Source organism: Dendrobates tinctorius, unplaced genomic scaffold (assembly GCF_039654945.1).
Source record: "Dendrobates tinctorius isolate UK_male_01 unplaced genomic scaffold, ASM3965494v1 ptg000103l, whole genome shotgun sequence".
NCBI classification, from domain to species: Eukaryota; Metazoa; Chordata; class Amphibia; order Anura; family Dendrobatidae; genus Dendrobates; species Dendrobates tinctorius.
In genome coordinates, this window is record NW_027361771.1 from 12267961 (window position 1) to 12288525 (window position 20565).

Consider the following 20565-nt stretch of genomic DNA (forward strand, 5'->3'; position numbering starts at 1 on the left):
GATGTACTGCAGTTGGAGGATATGTATAGAGGGGCTGAGGAGTGACGTACTGCAGTTGGAGGATATGTATAGAGAGGCTGAGGAGTGACGTACTGCAGTTGGAGGATAAGTATAGAGGGGCTGAGGAGTGATGTACTGCAGATGGAGGATAAGTATAGAGGGGCTGAGGAGTGATGTACTGCAGATGGAGGATAAGTATAGAGGGGCTGAGGAGTGATGTACTGCAGATGGAGGATAAGTATAGAGGGGCTGAGGAGTGATGTACTGCAGATGGAGGATAAGTATAGAGGGGCTGAGGAGTGATGTACTGCAGATAGAGGATATGTATAGAGGGGCTGAGGAGTGATGTACTGCAGATGGAGGATATGTATAGAGGGGTTGAGGAGTGATGTACTGCAGATGGAGGATATGTATAGAGGGGCTGAGGAGTGATGTACTGCAGTTGGAGGATGAGGAGTGATGTATTGCAGATGGAGGCTGTGTATACAGAGAAAGGCTGATGAGCAATAGGATTTTTACAGGATGAAAATGATGAAACGGTAAGACAGGATGTTGAGAAGGCCGAACTTTTGAATTCCTATTTTGCATCTGTTTTCTCTCAGAAAGGAAATGTAACATCAACTGTTCTTCACTATCCTATTAAGGGAATAGAAGAATCCAGGATATCTATAAACAGAAAGATAGTGAGGAATCACTTAGCTAACATAAATGAATTCAAGTATCCAGGTCCAGATGAATTACACCCCAGAGTACTGAAGGAGATAGCAGAAGAAATTTTTGAACCCCTCTCCTTAATCTTTGAAAATGCTTGGAGATCAGGAGAAGTCCAAGAAGACTGGAGAAGAGCAAATGTTGTTCCTATCTTCAAAAAGGGTAAGCAGGTGGACCCAAGCAACTATAGGCCGGTGAGTCTGACTTATATACCAGGAAAGATCTTTGAAAAAATTATTAAACATGTATGTCAGTACCTGGACAAGAATGAAGTGATTAAACAGAGTCAGCATGGGTTTGTAACGAAAAAGTCAAGTCAGACTAACTTAACCCCTTCATGACCAAGCCTTTTTTGACCTTAATGACCAGGCCATTTTGCAATTCTGACCAGTGTCCCTTTATGAGGTAATAACTCTGGAACGCTTCAACGCATCCTAGCGATTCTGAGACTGTTTTTTCGTGACATATTGGGCTTCATGTTGGTGGTAAATTTAGGTCGATAATTTTTGTGTTTATTTGTGAAAAAAATCAGAAGTTTGGCGAAAATTTCGCAATTTGCAAATTTTTATTCTGTTAAACCAGAGAGTTATGTGACACAAAATAGTTAATAAATAACATTTCCCACATGTCTACTTTACATCAGCACAATTTTGGAAACAAATTTTTTTTGTTAGGAAGTTATAAGGGTTAAAAGTTGACCAGCGATTTCTCACTTTTACAACAAAATTTACAAAACCATTTTTTTTAGGGACCACCTCACATTTGAAGTCACTTTGAGGGGTCTATATGGCAGAAAATACCCAAAAGTGACACCATTCTAAAAACTGCACCCCTCAAGTTACTCAAAACCACATTCAAGAAGTTTATTAACCCTTCTGGTGCTTCACAGGAACTAAAGCAACGTGAAAGTAAAAAATGGACATTTTAATTTTTCCAACAAAAATTTTCTTTTAGCATCAATTTTTTCATTTTCACATGGGTAACAGGATAAATTGGATCCTAAAATTTGTTGGGCAATTTCTCCTGAGTACAACAATACCTCATATGTGGTCATAAACCACTGTTTGGGCACACGGCAGGGCTCGGTAGGGAAGGCGCACCATTTGACTTTTTGAATGGAAAATTAGCTCCAATTGTTAGCGGACACCATGTCGCGTTTGGAGAGCCCCTGCGTGCCTAAACATTGGAGCTCCCCCACAAGTGACCCCATTTTGGTAACTAGACCCCCCAAGGAACTTATCTAGATGTGTGGTGGGCACTTTGAACCCCCACGTGCTTCACAGAAATTTATAGCGCAGAGCAGTGAAAACAAATAATCATTTTTTTTCCTCAAAAATGATTTTTTAGCCCGCTATTTTTTATTTTCACAAGGGTAACAGGATAAATTGGACCCCAAAAGTTGTTGTGCAATTTGTCCTTAGTACACCGATACCCCACATGTGGGGGGAACCACTGTTTGGGTGTATGGGAGAGCTCAGAAGGGAAGGAGCGCCATTTTGGAATGCCAACTTGATGGAATGGTCTGTGGGCGTCATGTTACGTTTGCAGAGCCCCTGATGTTCCTAAACATAGGAGCTCCCCCACAAGTGACCCCATTTTGGAAACTAGACCCCTCAAGGAGCTTATCTAGATATGTAGTGAGCACTATGAACCCCCAAGTGCTTCACAGAAGTTTATAAACGCAGAGTCATAAAAATGATATTTTAGCCCGCTATTTTTTATTTTCACAAGGGTAACAGGATAAATTGGACCCCAAAAGTTGTTGTCCAGTTTGTCCTGAGTACGCTGGTACCCCATATGTGGTCATAAATCACTGTTTGGGCGCACAGCAGGGCTCAGAAGGGAAGGAGCGCCATTTGACTTTTTGAATGGAAAATTAGCTCCAATCGTTAGCGGACACCATGTCGTGTTTGAGAGCCCTTGTGTGCCTAAACTTTGGAGCTCCCCCACAAATGACCCCATTTTGGAAACTAGACACCCTATGGAACTTATCTAGATACATAGTGAGCACTTTGAACCCCCAGGTACTTCACAGAAGTTTATAACGCAGAGCCGTGACAATAAAAATATTTTTTTTCCCCTCAAAAAATGATTTTTTAGCCCTCTATTTTTTATTTTCACAATGGTAACAGGAGAAATTGGACCCCAAAAGTTGTTGTCCAGTTTGTCCCGAGTACGCTGGTACCCCATATGTGGGGGGATCACTGTTTGGGCACACGTCGGGGCTCGGAAGGGAAGTAGTGATGTTTTGAAATGCCGACTTGATGGAATGGTCTGCGGGCGACATGTTACGTTTGCAGAGCCCCTGATGTTCCTAAACAGTGGAAACCCCCCACAAGTGACACCATTTTGGAAACTAGACCCCCCCCAGGAACTTACCTAGATGTGTGGTGAGCACTTTGAACCCCAAAGTGCTTCACAGCTTATAACGCAGAGCCGTGAAAATTAAAAATCATTTTTTTTCCACAAAAATCATTTTTTTAGCCCCCAATTTTTTATTTTCCCAAGGATAGCAGGAGAAATTAGACCCCCAAACTTGTTGTGCAATTTTTACTGAGTACGCTGATACCCCATATGTGGGGGTAAACCACTTTTGGGCACATGTCGGGGCTTGGAATGGAGGGAACACTGTTGGACTTTTTGAACGCAAAATTGGCTGGAATAAATAGTGGCGCCATGTCGCGTTTGGAGACCCTGTGATGTGCCTGAACAGTGGAAACCCCTCAATTCTAACTCCAAACCTAACCCCAACACACCCCTAACCCTAATCCAAACTCTAACGCAAGCCACAAGCCTAACCGTAATCCCAACCCCAACCTAGTTACAACCATAACCCTAATCCCAACCCTAACCCTAACCCCAAACCTAATTCTAATCCTAATTCCAACCCTAATGGAAAAATAAAAATTATTTCTTTATTTTGTTATATGTGCCTGCATATGGGGTGATAAAGGCAGGGGTTTATTTACTATTTTTTTTTTTTTCATTTTGATCACTGTGAAAGATCAAAATGACTGAATGAGAATCTAAAGCATTTGCAGATTCAGGCTGGCGTACTGCGCATGCGCCCACCATTTTCCAAGATGGCGGCGCCCATGAAGAAGGACATCGGGAGCCAGAGCGGGACATCGGAGGTACCGGAGGGGGGGATCGTAAGGTGGGGGGAGCGGAGAGAAGGTGGAGCTGATGATGACGGCGGCGGCACATTGCCGCCGTCAGTCGGTATCGGGGGCCGATCGGCCCCGTGAGTCGGTGTGGGGGGTCGGATCTGGGTCTGGGATGAAGTACAAAGCCCCTGTATATGCGGGTCGGGTGACCTTTCATTGACCCCAGTGGGGGGCTTTGAAGTCATGACACAGCATATGCGTCATTGTTCGGAATGGCACCGACTTTCATGACGCATACGCTGTGTCACTGGTCGGGAAGGGGTTACGGTAATTTCCTTCTATGACAGAATCACTGATTGGGTGGATCAGGGAAATGCTGTAGATATAGTATATCTTGACTTCAGCAAAGCATTTGACAAAGTATCTCACACAAACCTTACTGAAAAAATGGCTAAGTATGGAATGGACAAGGCAACTGTTAGGTGGATTCATAACTGGCTTAGTGATCGGACCCAAAGAGTGGTCGTAAATGGCTGCACATCCAGTTGGAAGAATGTCTCAAGTGGGGTACCACAGGGCTCTGTCCTAGGCCCTGTATTTTTCAACATCTTTATCAACGATTTAGATGAAGGAATTGAGGGTAAACTGATTAAATTTGCTGATGACACAAAGCTAGGGGGGATAGCTAATACTAGAGAAGAGAGACAGAAGATTCAAAAAGATATAAATAAACTGGAGAAGTGGGCAGCAACTAACAGAATGGTTTTTAACAGGGAGAAATGCAAAGTACTACATCTGGGCAATAAAAATGAAAAAAGCATATATAGAATAGGAGGAATAGGGCTAAGTGTCAGCACATGTGAAAAAGACTTGGGTATACTAATAGATCACAGACTGAATATGAGTCACCAGTGTGATGCAGCAGCAAAAAAGGCAAATGCAATTCTAGGATGTATTAACAGAAGCATACAGTCTAGATCACGTGAAGTCATTATTGCCCTCTACTCCTCTTTGGTCAGACCTCATATGGAATATTGTGTCCAGTTTTGGGCACCACATTTTAAAAAAGACAACAAACTGGAGCAAGTTCAGAAAAGAGCGACCAGAATGGTGACCGGTCTGCAAACCCTGTCTTATGAGGAAAGGTTGCAGGATTTGGGAATGTTTAGCTTGCAGAAGAGAAGACTGAGAGGAGACTTAATAGCTGTCTACAAATATCTAAAGGGCTGTCACATTGTAGAAGGATCAACTTTATTCTCATTTGCACAAGGAAAGACTAGAAGCAATGGGATGAAACTGAATGGGAGGAGACACAGATTAGATATTAGAAAAAAAACTTGACAGTTAGAGTGATCAATGAGTGGAACAGGCTGCCACGGGAGGTGGTGAGTTCTCCTTCAATAGAAGTCTTCAAACAGAGGCTGGACAGACATCTGCTGGGACTCTACCATTCTAGGATTCTACTGCAGATGGAAGCTATGTATAAAGGGGATGAAGATAGATGAACTACAGATGGATGCTGTGTATAGATGGGTTGAGGAAAAATGTACTGCAGGAGGAAGCTGTATATAGAGGGCTGACAGGAGTACTGTACTGTAAGAGGGGGTTGAGGAGCAATGTGCTGTAGGGTGTGCTTGTATAGTGGGCTGGTAAATCACCTGCGGTCACATCCAAGTCTATAACATGACCGACACAGCAGCAGGCCTGTCCTGCTCCTCGCCAGAGTGCTGGGCTTCGGGCTGGGAGATGCAATCTCCATGACTGGAGGTGACACCTGATGAGACTGGTCACTCATACAGCAGTACTCAGGTTGCTGGGCGACGCTGTCATCTGATTGTGTCACACTGGAGGCAGCACTCACCTGGTCATGCTTTAATATGGCAATGTGGTACAGCAGCGCTCTTGGTTCTTTGGGAGGATTGTGGTATGGCGATTTTGGTGAAATGTATACATTTTTACAACAGAAGTGCGCTGTGTGGAGTGTTATTATATTCTGAAGGGATTAATTATTTCCCAATGATGTAATTATCTGCTATTCTTAGAATAAAGGATAAATTACTGATTTGTGGGAGTGTGGCCATTGGGACTCCCAGAGATCCCAGAAGCGGGGCTCTGCAACCCAGAGAACGGTGCGCTCTGCAGATCTGTCCTGTATAACGGTAAGGTGCGCATTCTCGGCCTATGGGACTGATGGAAATTTCAGTGTACGATGCTCAGCAGTCCCATAGACAATGCGTGACAGATTTACACAGCTCTGATCTTGGGGTTCCAGAGCTGCTCAGCAGTTTGACCCCCAATGATCAGAAGGTTATCTTCTGGTATATATATAATAAATTCATTTGTTGGGAATAACCCTTTAACTATAATACTATAGGAGGTGTGCGATTATAAACCCAGGAGGAGGGGAATGATTATTGCAGTGGGGTATATTAATTATGGGGGTTAATTATTATGCAACATGGTTGTGAAATTATAGTTCGGAAGACTGACTACTGCAGAAGGGGGGTTTCATAGGATACTACGGGTGGGTGCAACAGGGTATGATCTTATAATCAGGTGGTAGTGGGGGACTGATTTATGAAATGAAAATGTGCAAAGTAGCAGAACTTTTCCTCATGTCTTTCCCAATCTGTCCAGGCCGCTCTCATCTAGGGCTGTCATGTTATCAATGCAGCTGTCATCCTGTCAGTCATTCCACTCCTACACCTATTACAGTGAGGCTACTTGCAGCTGTGCAGATAAGCAGAGGATGCTGCAGTTCCATTCAGGACATTATCTCACTGCTAGGACAGGACAGGGGCAAAGACTATGATTGCAGAGATGTATTGCTCCCTTGGGCTGCTTGCTGTAGTTTTGATAAAAATCACTTTTTGCTGCAGATCTATCGATTCTCTGAAAGATGAGCTCTATATAACCCCTCTCCCACCACTGATTGGCAGCTTTCTGCCTATGCACAGTGTACACAGAGCTGAAGAGCAATGTACTGCAGATGGAAGCTGTGTATAGAACTGTGTAGCAGAAGTGTGAACACCCTCTTATAATTGGGAATGTGGTTGTATTCAGAATTAGCCAATCCCATTTAGGGCTCGCTTACACGACCGTGTGATATCCAAGGTGTTATCGCATAGCAGTTGGCCCAATGTTATACTATGGGGCTGAGCAGATCTGTGATTATTTTCTCATGGCAATTCGGCTTCAGAAAACAATCGCAGTGAGTGCATCCGATAATTATATTATGCACACCCATACAAGTATGTGGGTGCGTGTGAAACAGCAGACTGCACTCTGATGTCATCTGAGTGCAGTTCAGTGTACGTTCACAGAGACAATGGAGAAGATGGAGAAATTAAGTTTTCAGTCTTCGAGAGAATCGGATCGCACTAAGATGACACTCGGATCAAACTCAGACAGAGTTTGATCCTAGTGTCATTAGCATAGTCAGCCCAATTGTCTCTCGCATGAGAAAATCGACAGTCGTGTGACCCCGGCCTCAAACTCATGGTAAATAATAGTCTGCACACAGCTGCCATCACTTACAGTGATTCTGAATAACCCCATATAAAGTTTTGCTGTTCTAGTAAGTTTTCCTGACATTTTCTTAGTAGCATTTTACAGCAAAAGCCATGGTGCATAAATAGCTTACAATACAGCAAAGGGATCTCATTATTGAAAGTCATCACTCAGGGAAAGGGTTCAAGAAAATTTCCAAGACATTAGGTGGATTGTCATCAAGAACTGGATTAAAGTTAGTACAACTGTGACAGTACCTAGAATTGAACGTCTCTCTACAAATGATGAGAAGAGAAGAAGAAAATTGGTCCTGGTGGCTGCCAAGAGGCTTAGAGAGATATTAAAAAAGCCGCAGGAACATCAGCCATTTTTGCAACAAAACCTTTAGGCCTCTGCTAAAAGAGGAAGAATTTCACCTTTCAGCACAACGACGCTAAACATACCTACAAATCAACAAATGACTTAGAAGATCAAAGTTTTGCAATGGACCAGCCAGAGACCAGACTGAAAACCAATTCAAAACCTGTAGGTTGACCTGATGAGGGCGCTGTACACAGGAGCTGTCACATATATGAAGAGCAACTGCAAGGAAGAGTGGGCCAAGCTTGCCAATTCTAGGTGTATCATGCCGATGGACGCCTGCCCAAAAACACTGAATAGTGTCATAAATTCCAGTTCTTCAACAATGTATTCGTTTAAGGGTGTGAACATTTATGTAACTTTTTTTTCCCCCACCAAAAATAATTTCACTTCAGTTCTCACTGGAATTGTAAAAATGATGAATGACATTAAAGTTGGAACAGGTTCTGAAATGATTCTTCTTGGTATAATGGGATTTTATCGGGGTGTGTATACTTTTTCATAGCCACTGTACATCCATATAACCCTTTAATGTCCATAAGCTTCGTTTATTGGGGTTCTAATTAATGAAGGACGTGAAGCTAAAATCTCTGAGTAGAGCACCCTTTCGGGTCTTCGGTGAGTATAACGTGTCGCTCACAGAATTGTGCTGACTTCCAGCTTCAGATTTCGAAATCACTCTGCAGGATCTGCGGTTTCCTTCCCATGTGGATATCACGTGTTTGAGTTTCCCTTGCTCCATCTGAGAAGCATATTACTACAAGATCACTGTGAGATTACTGGTGAGAGGGGGAGGAGAAGGCATCAGCCATGACAAAGAGCTCGACATGCTCAGAACGTATGCCTTGTGTTCTTGTCACATGCATTAAACCACTTTGGCCAAAAAAAAGCTGAAGCCAAACGGTCACTAGACCCCCAGGGTAAGCATGTGATTATACATAAGGGGTTTAGTGTTCCAAATGTGACCTTCCTAATAACGGCAGTAATTGGGGTCCTGGGTTCAAATTTCACCAAGGGCAATATCTGCAAGTTTGTATGTTCTCACCCATTTACACTATCCAATAATCAGGAAGAAGCGCTCCCCTGTACCCTCCTACTCGGTCATCAGGTGTGATAATTCTGAAGATTTCTTACAAATCCTCATTCTCAGCAGCACATCTTGTGTGTAAACATGCTGCCGAGAAGAGTAAGATTTTATGTGCACAGACCAATGTTCTGTACACATGGATATGTGGTCGGCCTGTCTAAACATGCAATTAAAAAGCAACCGGCAATTCGGCTGTCTAAATCCAGCTTTACCCTTTCATTTGTCCTGACCTTGACCTGAGCTTGTTACTCTTTAATTGACCTCCTGGTACCTGACCCTGGCTATTCCTCATACTTCTCTACATCTCCTGATTCTGTCCCTGTTCTTGACCTGACTTGTTTAACACTTCTGCCTCAGAATCGATGCACCGACCAGCAGCTACTCTGGGGATACAACCCCAGGGGGCCCTTGTTGTAGGCCCAAATTCCTGAAGAGGGGTAAAGGATGAAGGCCAGGGTATCTCTAGAACCTAAGTGGTATGGTTGTGCGAAGTCTGTCTCAGGCAACTCTTTTTTGTGCCAACAGCCCCAGACAGGTCTTTGTAACTTTTCAGAGCACATGAACGCTCGGTCACGACAAATATACAGTGTCATGTGAAAGTTTGGGCACCCCTCGTCAAAATTCCTGTTATTGTGAACGGTTAAGCATTGTGAAGATGAAATGATCTTGAAAAGGCCCAAAGTTAAAGATGACACATTTCCTTTGTATTATAGGCAAATAAATTTTGAATGTATTTTCATATTCTACATTAAAAATTACAAAAAGGAGAATGGGTCGATGCAAAAGTTTGGGCACCCTGCGTAGTTAGCAGCTCCCCCTTTGCAAGTATAACAGCCTGTAAACACTTTTGTAGCCAGACACGAGTCTTTCAATTCTTGTGAGGTATTTTCATTCATTCTCCTTTGAATATTCTTCCATGTCTGTGAGATTCCTGGGTCATCTTGCATGTAAGGTCTAGCCACAGATTTTCAATGGTGTTCAGGTCAGGGGACTGTGAGAGCCATTGTAAAACCTTCAGCTTGCGCCTTTTGAGAGGTAGTCCATTGTGGGTTTTGATGTACGTTTAGGATCATTATCCATTTGAAGAAGCCATCTTCTTTTCAACTTCAGCTTTTTTTTTTACAGATGTTGTTCATCTTGCATCAAGAATTTGTTAAAATTTCATCAAATCCATTTTCCCTCTACCTGAGTAATGTTCCCCATGCCATTGGCTGCAACACAACCTTAAAGCATGACTGATCCACCCCCATGCTTAATGGTTGGCAAGATGTTCTTTACCTGAAATTCTGTATCATTTTTTCCCCACACATACCTTTGATCATAGTGGCCAAAGAGTTCCATTTTACCGTCATCAGTCCACAGTGTTTATTTCTAAAATGCATCAGGCTTGTTTAGATGTTCTTTTGCATACTTCTGAAGATGAATTTTATGGTGAGGACACAGGAGAGGTTTTCTTCTGATGACTCTACCATGAAGGCCATATTTGAAGTTGTGGTGCACTGTTCTATTGTTCAGAGTATGCTAAATCTTTTTGGCTTTTAAGTGGTGGTGGTGGTGGGTTGATTTGCCTCTCTAGCAATCCTACGAACAGCTCTCACTGAAATTTTGCTTGGTCTGCCAGACCTTATCTTGACCTCCACTGTTCCTTAATTACATTTTGAACTAAGGAAAGGGCAACTTGAAACTGCTTTTCTATCTTCTTACAGCCTTTTTACTGCTTTGTGGGCCTCCAACATTTTCATTTTCAGAGCGCTAGGCAGCTGCTGAGGAGAACTCATGGCTAGGCCAAGTCAAGGTTAGAGGAGGCTGGGTTTTTATACAGCTGGGAAATTTGCGTCGCCTGGCCTTTCCTAAAGATGATAGGGAACACGCCATAACCCTTACGGCCTAATTAAGGTCTGAAACCTTGGGCAAAGTTATCTGAGCACACAAATCTCCAATGGTGCCAAAACATTTACATCAGCTCATTTTCCTTTTTGAAATTTTTAAAATGTCAAAGATGGAAAATATATCTAATTTTTTTTTTTTTTTTGGCCTAAAACATAAAGGAAATGTGTCATCTGTAGCTTTAGCCCTTTTAGTGATCATTTCATCTTCAACTTGCTTAACTGTTCACAATAACAGTAATTCTTGACCAGGGGTGTCCAAACTTTTATATGGCTCTGTATATCTGGAGATCTCAGTAGAATATTTGGCCATCAGTTATAAAATGTGGATGACTGGCTTTGCGCACCATACTCAGACGAGCATGCCAGTAAGGCTATGTGCACACGTAGATTTTGGTCCTGTGGATTTGGAAAAATCCGCAGATAAATTCTCAGGTCAAAAGACCTGCGGATTAGCCTGCGGTTTCACACCTCTACAATGGAGAAGATGTGAAGCCGCAGCGGAATCCGCACAAAGAATTGACATGCTGCGGATTGTAACCCGCGGAAAAATCCGCAGCATGTGCACAGCGTTTTTCAGTTTACCATTGAAAACAACGGTACTGTATAACGCACCTAAATCTGCTGCGGACCCGCAGGGCCAGAAACGCTGAGGATCCGCAGCAGAATCCGCACCGTGTGTACATGGCCTAATTTCAAAAGGGAGAGGGGAATAAGCAGCTGCCAGACTCCTCCATCACTGGGTTACCTCCCATGGCTATGTAGGACGCCCACCCTTCTTACCCCGGGACATAGGGTGTCAGGGGAGAATGGAGACCCATATACAGTAGATAGTCAGCTCTTACGCCTACATGTTCTTCCATCTGGTGTATTACGTCACCTTCAGGCTTCCTTCCCATTTACAGGAAGGTAGTGTACACCGCGACATAAGTCATGTATACGGCCCTAGGAGGCAAGAACAACATGGGTTCCCACGTACCGCTCTCACCTCTGTGGGGCAGAGAGGGACACGATGCCATGGAGCGGAATACACAATATGTTCACCGCCTCCATTCTCCTAGGAAGGGGAATACGACAAAAGAAAGCACACAGACTAAATTAACCCTTTAGCCAGCCCCCACCTACCTAATAAAGGTTATTTGTCTTTACAAGCTGCCTGTTCTTAGCAATATCTCTGCTTGCCGTCATTCAGCAGGATCTCGCATTGTCCCGATCATGCGACCGACACACGGCTCTGATACTGCGAGGAGCCGAGCTCCTGTGATTGGCGGCCACTAGAAAGCATGACGACGAGCGCAGGTGATCAGTATAGTATTTTTCAGTATGCACAGGCCATGTATTTCTTACACCAAAATGTCCTCAGAAGGAAATTTAAAAAAAAATTACAATTACAAATTTTGTAAAATAAAATACTGTAGTTTATAAAAAGAAAAAAAAAAAAAAAAAAAAAAAGGAGCCGAAGGACCCTAAAACTTGTGAGTTGGGTACGTCAGGCACCGGTGGGAGTTGTCGTACCACAGATTCGGCACAAACCCTGTGGCTTTTGTTATAAATAGAAGCCACAATGACCGCTCTTGATTTCCCGCAATCATTTTCAAAGCTACTGCCCACCGTTACAGAAAATAGCCGCTTCCTGCCAGAAACAGCGCCACCCCCGGTGTTGTGAGTTCATTTTCCCCTTCACCGTTGATGTCTGATGAACTCCCTCTGCTGGGGAAGAGAGGTAGTGAAATTGATTGGGATGGGAAAAACCTGTCATCTGAACAGGTGGAGCGTGATTGGACACCCAGAATCACTGAGTGGATATAAGGCAGCTGATGCCCTGCAGGGTTGCTGGTGATCCTTTCTGCTCTGAGCTCTTGCAAACCAGTTCAGTCCCTGTCTTCTGAAAGCTAAGTTTTTGCTCTCTTATTTTTCCATGAGATTGTGTCTGTTTACTTAGTGTTTGTGTTCTGCCTGCCCTTGTTGGTACAGGCTGAGCTCCATTTTTGTCTCTGGTCAAGCTGATCTTTTGCTCAGTCTTCAGAATATACCTGAGTGCTGATATAGTGATTTTGAAGTCTAGCGACTTCAGGGCCGTTTTCCCTATCAGACGGTTGGGACATTTTTGGTAGGGTTTCTTGCGGATTGCAGCCAGCATCTTTTCTGTCCTTTCCTATTTAGTTAGTTGGGCCCCATCGTTTGCTCAGCCTGTCTTTCTGTCTGTGTTTGTGTTTTCATCTGCTTTTCACCGGCAACACATGTTGGGGGCTGCCTATTGCTTTGGGGTCTGCTCTGGGGCAGTTTAGATTTCCCTTTCTGTCTTTAGGATTATGTAGTTCTCCGGCTGTGATCGAGGGGTCTAGGGCACCGTAGGAACCCCCCATGGCTACTGTTAGTTGTGGTGTATAGGATCAGGGGTCTGCAATCCGATAGCTACCAACCTCTCAGATTTTCTAGACTTAGCTTGTATTTCTGTTTTTTCCTCCTCCGGTGACTCATTCATAACACCCGGTCTATAGGTTATGTCTGGTACTGCAGTTAAACTACATGGAAGATAATAGGGCTGAGCTGCAATGCCACGCACAGTTTGACCAATGGGGCGCAGTTTTTGGAAGAAAGCAGCCATGGCTAATATTGAGACTAGGTGGTGTCATCTGATATAAACTTGTGGAGGGAATAAATTGACAATGTGGCATTACAATTGTCTTTGTCAAGGGGGCGTGTCCCTATAGTCCGCACCGATTGGACAGTGCATAGCGACACCCCACCAGCTGTTACCACCCAGTTGTCAATTCGGACATATATTTCTAAGCCAAATAACAGAGGAACCGATCAATGCAAAGACCTAAGAAAGGAAGCTCCAGAACGGATACTCCATGAGGAATCCTGCTTAAAGGGGATGTCCAGTGACAAGTTATCACCTAGCCACCACCCTCTATTACTTATTGATCGGTGGGACCTGCACAGACTGGCAGAACAGGGAACTGTGTCACCGCCACTCTGTTCTCTCCATATGGGGCTGACTGGCACTGTGCTTGGCATTTCCCAACAACCCTAGAAAGAATGATGGGCGCACGGCTCGGCCGGCCACGCCATTCTGTAAATGGGATAAAAATTCACCAACAGGAGCATCATGTCACCCACCAATCGAGTTGTCACCTACTCTGAGGAAATGTGACAACGGGGCGTGACCGGACAACCCCCTTTTAATAGGAGAGTTTCCTTCCAATACTGCAAAAAGGACCCCAAAAGTCATCAGATGGCTATGTAACGTGTATGGGGGGCTTCTCGTCTGTCCCCCATAAACTATGTCAGGAGACAGATGGATCGGGCAGTCTCAAGTCAAACCTTTTGTATGGTCAGCTAAAAACAGACTAATAGGCCATTTACATAGTGAGCCCCAATGGGGACAGTGATGGTAAGGAGACAGGAACTGATCAGTTGGGTCCATGAGCAGAGACCCTCAAGGTGTGGACGATCCCAGCAGTCCCACTCAAGTGATGGGAGCCGGACATCCCAAGAGTGGGTCTGGGGTAAGAGGGGGCTGCCACATTCTACATATATATAGGTAATGGAGCCAGCTGCGGGCCCCGATCACTCGCGGAGCGGGCACCCAGCCACCTACCTTCTCCGCCCGCTGGGTCACACTGCCCCGTCCGGCCTGAGCCACGAGCACCATCCAGTGAGCGGGCGGGGCGGATCCGGGTAACCCCTTCCCTGCCAGGCTGGACACCATCAGCAGCAGGCTCCGTGCACAGGAGATCGTGCGCACAGCGCCAGCATTATCGGCGGTCGCAGCCCTGCCTGAGCCCAGCACGTCGCTGTGTGCCCGATCCCCACGTTATGCCGTCAGGGGCAGACAAGCCTCCTACATGGTCACCGAGCGCCTTCTCACTACACTCCCCCGCATATACCCGACCTCCGCAATGTTCCCCAATACACGCTAGCGTCGGGAGCAGCACTTCAGCTCCCCCCTCACAATGAGCTTTGGTACAGTCCAGCACAGGTTACGCCCATTCCGGAAGTTGACAGCGTCGCTTAGCAACGAGAAGATGTCTGGAGCGCGGAGGTCGGTGCCTTTATCTCTGATCATTGAGGTGATATTTATTGTATCGGAACGGACAGGTGATGGCAGTGTAAAGCATGGTGGACAGTTGGTGGGCGAGGGACAGTGCTTCAGCCAACCCCGAGCTGTAGCGCTGGTGACACAGTGACTGCTCGTACGGCCGAACTGTACAGGGGTCACACAGGAGGGAGCACCAGATAGGTATCACCGGAGCTCCCAGCATGCCCTGCTGTTCTCAGGCATTGAATGGAGTGATCGGTGAGGCCCCGAGCCCCCATATCTTGTCACTAGGTAATAAGTCCTTAAAGGGATTGTTTAGCCAGGTAATGTTTTGTTTTTTTAAATCAGAATGGGTTAACATAATAATCTTTCCGCTCCTGTTCCACCTGACTGCTGCAGTCAGTCCCATCACGTAATGATTGGCTGCAGTGGTCACATGTCCATGGTGGGCCATCACCAAACAGAGCGGCAGGGGATCGGTAAGGCTAAGTGCACACGTTGCAGAAAATTTCTGCTCAAAAACCTGAATCCCTTCCCAGAAACCGCACCTATTTTTCCGTGGCGGTTTTTGTGTTTTTTTCCACAGCGGTTTCAAACCACAGGGAAGAAGCCAAAACCGCGGAAAAATCCGCAAAATTAATGAGCATGCTGCAGTTTTTACCGCAATACGTTTTTTTGCGGTAAAAAACGCATCAATGTGCAAAATGCATAGAAATGACTGGGAAGCTTATTTTTAGCGGTTTTATAGTGAAAACCGCGGTAAAAACCGCTAAAAAAAGCTGTGTGTGAACACAGCCTAAGGTGAATATGGCTCATTTATTACTGTAACCCAGTCATGCCAACTAAACGTGCTCGGCCTCGCTCAGCGGCATCTAAACGGTTAAACAGCAGGAGTAGGAGACAGCTCCCGTTACAGGCAAACGCCTGTTGTATAACACACACCACACATGCAGACCGGAGCACGGATGGAGTTATAGAATTCTAGAATGGTAGAGTTGGAAGGGACCTCCTGGGCCATCTGGTCCAACCCCCTGCTCAAAGCAGGATTCGCTAAATCATCCCAGTCAGATGTCTGTCCAGCCTCTGTTTGAGGACTTCTATTGAAGGAGAACTCACCACTTCCTGTGGCAGCCTGTTCCACTCATTGATCACCGTAACTGTCAAAAAGTTTTTTCTAATATCTAATCTGTGTCTCCTCCCATTCAGTTTCATCCCATTGCTTCTAGTCTTTCCTTGTGCAAATGAGAATAAAGTTGATCCTTCTACAATGTGACAGCCCTTGAGATATTTGTAGACAGCTATTAAGTCTCCTCTCAGTCTTCTCTTTTGCAAACTAAACAATCCCAAATCCTGTGTGTCAAGGGGTTAAAACTGTGGAGGCATCATACTGTATTTGGAGGGTTGAGGGGGCATTATAATGTGGGGGGCTGTGGAGGCATAATACTGTATTTGGAGGGTTGAGGGGGCACTATACTATGTTGGGGGGTCTATGGAGGCATCATACTGTATTTGGAGGGTTGAGGGGCATTATACTATGTTGGGGGGGCTGTGGCGGCATCATACTGTATTTGGAGGGTTGAGGAGGCATCATACTGTATCTGGAGAGTTGAGGGGGCATTATACTGTGGGGGGCTGTAGAGGCATCATACTGTATTTAGAGGGTTGAGGGGGCAGTATACTATGTTGGGGGGTTGTGGAGGCATCATACTGTATTTGGAGGGTTGAGGGGGCATTATACTGTGTTGGGGGGGCTGTGGAGGCATTATACTGTATTTGGAGGGTTGAGGGGGCATTATACTGTGTTGGGGGGCTGTAGAGGCATCATACTGTATTTAGAGGGTTGAGGAGGCATCATACTGTATTTGGAGAGTTGAGGGGGCATTATACTGTGTTGGGGGGCTGTAGAGGCATCATACTGTATTTAGAGGGTTGAGGGGGCAGTATACTATGTTGGGGGGCTGTGGAGACATCATACTGTATTTGGAGGGTTGAGGGGGCATTATACTGTGTTGGGGGGGCTGTGGAGGCATTATACTGTATTTGGAGGGTTGAGGGGGCATTATACTGTGTTGGGGGGCTGTAGAGGCATCATACTGTATTTAGAGGGTTGAGGAGGCATCATACTGTATTTGGAGAGTTGAGGGGGCATTATACTGTGTTGGGGGGCTGTAGAGGCATCATACTGTATTTAGAGGGTTGAGGGGGCAGTATACTATGTTGGGGGGCTGTGGAGACATCATACTGTATTTGGAGGGTTGAGGGGGCATTATACTGTGTTGGGGGGGCTGTGGAGACATCATACTGTATTTGGAGGGTTGAGGGGGCATTATACTGTGTTGGACTGTGAAGGCATTATACGGGGGACTATGGGGGCATCATACTGTGCTGGAGGCTGTGGGGACAGCATACTGTTTTGAGTGCTGTGAAAATGTCATACTGTGTGTGGTGGTTCTGGGAGAATCCTGTGGTGTGGGGGCATTGTACTGTGTGCTCATCATACTATGGAGGGGCTGTGTGTGGGGGCAATATACTGTGTGGCATCATTCTGTCTGAGTGTATGTCCTGTGGGTGCATCAGACTGTGGGGGGAGTGTGGGGGCATTGTACTGTATGACATCATATTGTGCAGATGTGCTGTAGGGCATTATATTTGGTGAGGATGTTGTATGGGAATTATACTGTGTGGGGGGGCAATATACTGTTTGGGGGTGTTGTGGGACATTATATTCTTTTGGGGAAGTGCTACGGGGCATTATCCTTCATTTAATGTACTGTGGGGACAGCATAGTGTATAGATGGGAATGTGTGGCATCATACATTGTGTGGGGGGCACTGTTGTCCATGAAATGGGTATCACACATGTGGGAACACTAATGGTCTTCACTAGGTGCAATATTTCTGTAGGGCACTGGTCGATAATAGACTGGGTGAGGATAGGTAGGTGGCTTAGCGTACAATAATGATTGCTGCGTCCCTCTATCCTAACTTCCAAAGTTGGGAGGTCCTGCAGTGATAGTCGCTTTTGGGGGTCCCCATTTGGTAGATTAGAAAGGAGAAGGGGACAGATAGAGCCTGGCTGCAGGGTGACACTGTGCAGGGTTTGTTTGTTGTCTGTTGCCATGGTGACACTTAGGCCTGCAAAGGAGCTGTAGAGGCAAAGTGATAAGGAATTTTTACTCAAGACCCTTGAATCGTGTATGGACAGGGCTAATTGTGTCCAGTAACAAGCAGAGAGCAGCTTGGTGACTTCAGACAGTCTGAACATGCGCCAAATGTTTTGTCATTTCCACTGAATCATAGATATGGCCACTTGTCTCTCTAGATAACATTAACCCTTTTACTGCCAGATATTTGTAGCTATTGTGCAATTCCAGTAGCTGTGCCAATTCTCACAATTGTGATCTACCAAGAGAAGTAATGGCTGATTGGCAGAAAGCCAGTTAACACTTATACTGCCCAGCTTCACGGACATCCATCCAGAAAAGGCATGGTACATTCATATTTGTGACTAACCTTCTGACTAAAGCAAAGTTTTAGACACTCAGAAGCCTGTAAAGATGAAAGTTTCGCTCCTACTTCATATATCGGGTATGGGTGCACAAAGCTGATGAGGATCAGGCTGTGTTATACAGATATCACATGAGCCACATCACTGGCTCAATCTTGATGGAGGATCAACAAAGTAGACTCTTCTGACAGGGCCCTACTAACCTATTACAAATCTCTTAAAATATCCAATACTCTTTTTTAGGTATATGTTTATTTTTCTTTAAAGGGAACCTATCACCACTCTTTTTGGCCTACCAGCTAAAAATATCATTTAATTGAGTGTCAGCTATGCATTCCACAACTAGTTCTGAAACCCCCTGACTCCCCATGTATCACCCATAAAAACCTTTTTTATTTGTCCCGCGCTGTATGTTAATCTGTTCAGTCCGGACATATCAGTGTTCCTGTATCCGGCGGCAGGAAACACAGAAGTGGCCGCAAAATACTTCCGGGACATAAGAAACAACTGTGTATGCCTGCGCATGCGCACTACTGATTTTCGGCTTTGCCCTCAGTTGCGCAAAGCATACTGTGCACTCGCGAGGTCACAATTAATTGTGCACACGCAAAATCTGTACGTGATCTGCAATATTAACAATGAAGAATGCTTACAGCAAGCCGACAAGGGGTGGAGTGACGGAACAGGCGCAACGCCCATCAGACCGGACCAAACAGATTAACATACAGCGCAGCACAAATAAAAAAGGTTTTTATGGGTGATACATGGGGGGTCAGGGGGTTTCAGAACTAGTTGTGGAATACATAGCTGACACTCAAAGGGAATATGTCACATGCATTTTTTTAAATGATTAATAATACCACATACAAGCGACAAATACTGCCACACCATGACCAGATCTTATATTACCATAAACATGGCACAAATACTGCCATACCATGACCAGATCATATATTACCACCACATAGTGACCGAATAATACCACATACAAGGCACAAATACTGCCACACCATGACCAAACCACAAATTGCCATCATATAGTGACCAAAAAATACTATATACAAGGAGCCAATACCGCCACACCATGATCAGACCACATATTACCAACACATAGTGACTGAACAATATTGCATACAAAGAACAAATGCCACCCACATATTACCACCACATAGTGACCGAATAATATCACATACAAGGAACAAATACTGTCACACCAGATCCAGACAACATATTACCACATACAAGATGCAAAATCCTCCACACCATGACCAGACCACATATTACCACATGCAAGACACACATACTGCCACACCATGACCAAACCACATATTACCACCACATAATTATTGAATAATACCACATACAAGGAACAAATACTGTCACACCAGAACCAGACCATATATTACCACCACATAGAGACAGAATAATACCACCACATATTACCACGACATAGTGATCAAATAATACCACATACAAGGAACATATACCACCACACAGCATGACCAAAACTCATATTATCACCATATAGTAACAGAATACTTTAATACTGATCATTAATATAAAAAAAACTAAGATTATTACCATAAGTGATATTATACACAGGAGCTCTATATACTGTATATTTAGTGTACAGGTAATAGTGTTTACCAGTAACATTATACACAGGAGCTCTGTATATAGTGTATAGGTAATATAGTAATCACCAGTACCATTATACACATATGCTCTGTATATACTGTAGTGTATAGTCTCAGTGAACAAGTAACACACTGATTCATCAGTGACATCTCTAGTTGAAGTCCTTTATCTTTGCTTTTCTTCATCCAGCGCAGACCGCCATGACTTCTTCCAGCCAGGACTCGTCTCTGTAGAAAATAACACAGTTATCTAGAATCCCGCTTCCAGTGCACATTCCCCACTTTTTCCCCAACTTCTACACTACAAAGCTGAATATAGACATGCACCCAACATTAATTTATGATTAGTTATTATGCAAGCCACCATTCCAAGTTTAGATTGATAATCCACCACCTTGCTCTCACTAACTATAAATAGCCACTTTACCCCACAATAAATGTATTGTGTATTTTTTCGGACTATAAGATGTATCGGACCATAAAACTCACCTAGGTTATAGAGGAGGAAATTAAGAAAAAAACTGAATAAAAAATGTGGGCAATTCTGTGCTTAATTTCCCCTATCCTGGTAAATATGGTCCCCTCATCCCCATCCTGATACACATGGCCCCCTCATCCCTATCCTGATATGCATGGCCCTCATCCCCATCCTGGTATGCCTGCCTCGTCCTCATCCCTAGCCTGGCTTGCATGACCCCCTCATCCCTATCCT

General features: G+C 44.6%; 2 protein-coding genes across 7 annotated transcripts in view; one reads left to right on the forward strand and one right to left on the reverse strand.

Moving 5' to 3' along the window:
* Positions 1-14640, reverse strand: part of TBC1D16 (TBC1 domain family member 16) — a 92166-nt gene extending 77526 nt beyond the window's left edge. Inside the window, exon 1 of one of the 2 annotated variants that reach the window (XM_073588081.1) lies at positions 14623-14640. Coding sequence is in view for 1 of the 2 variants with exons in the window: in XM_073588079.1 (XP_073444180.1) it covers positions 14269-14379 (111 nt within the window). In the remaining variant the exon portion in view is untranslated. Of the gene's footprint in view, positions 1-14268; positions 14400-14622 lie in introns of those variants that run through there. The other variant, XM_073588079.1, reaches the window with a different exon arrangement.
* The window catches only part of CCDC40 (coiled-coil domain 40 molecular ruler complex subunit), a 71192-nt gene continuing 63130 nt past the window's right edge, over positions 12504-20565 (forward strand). For 2 of the 5 annotated variants that reach the window (XM_073588074.1, XM_073588078.1), the window contains exon 1: positions 14575-14712. In XM_073588074.1, coding sequence (XP_073444175.1) covers positions 14624-14712 — 89 coding nt within the window. In that variant the 5' untranslated portion in view covers positions 14575-14623. Of the gene's footprint in view, positions 12531-14574; positions 14741-15011; positions 15033-20565 lie in introns of those variants that run through there. The other 3 variants (XM_073588075.1, XM_073588076.1, XM_073588077.1) reach the window with 3 other exon arrangements.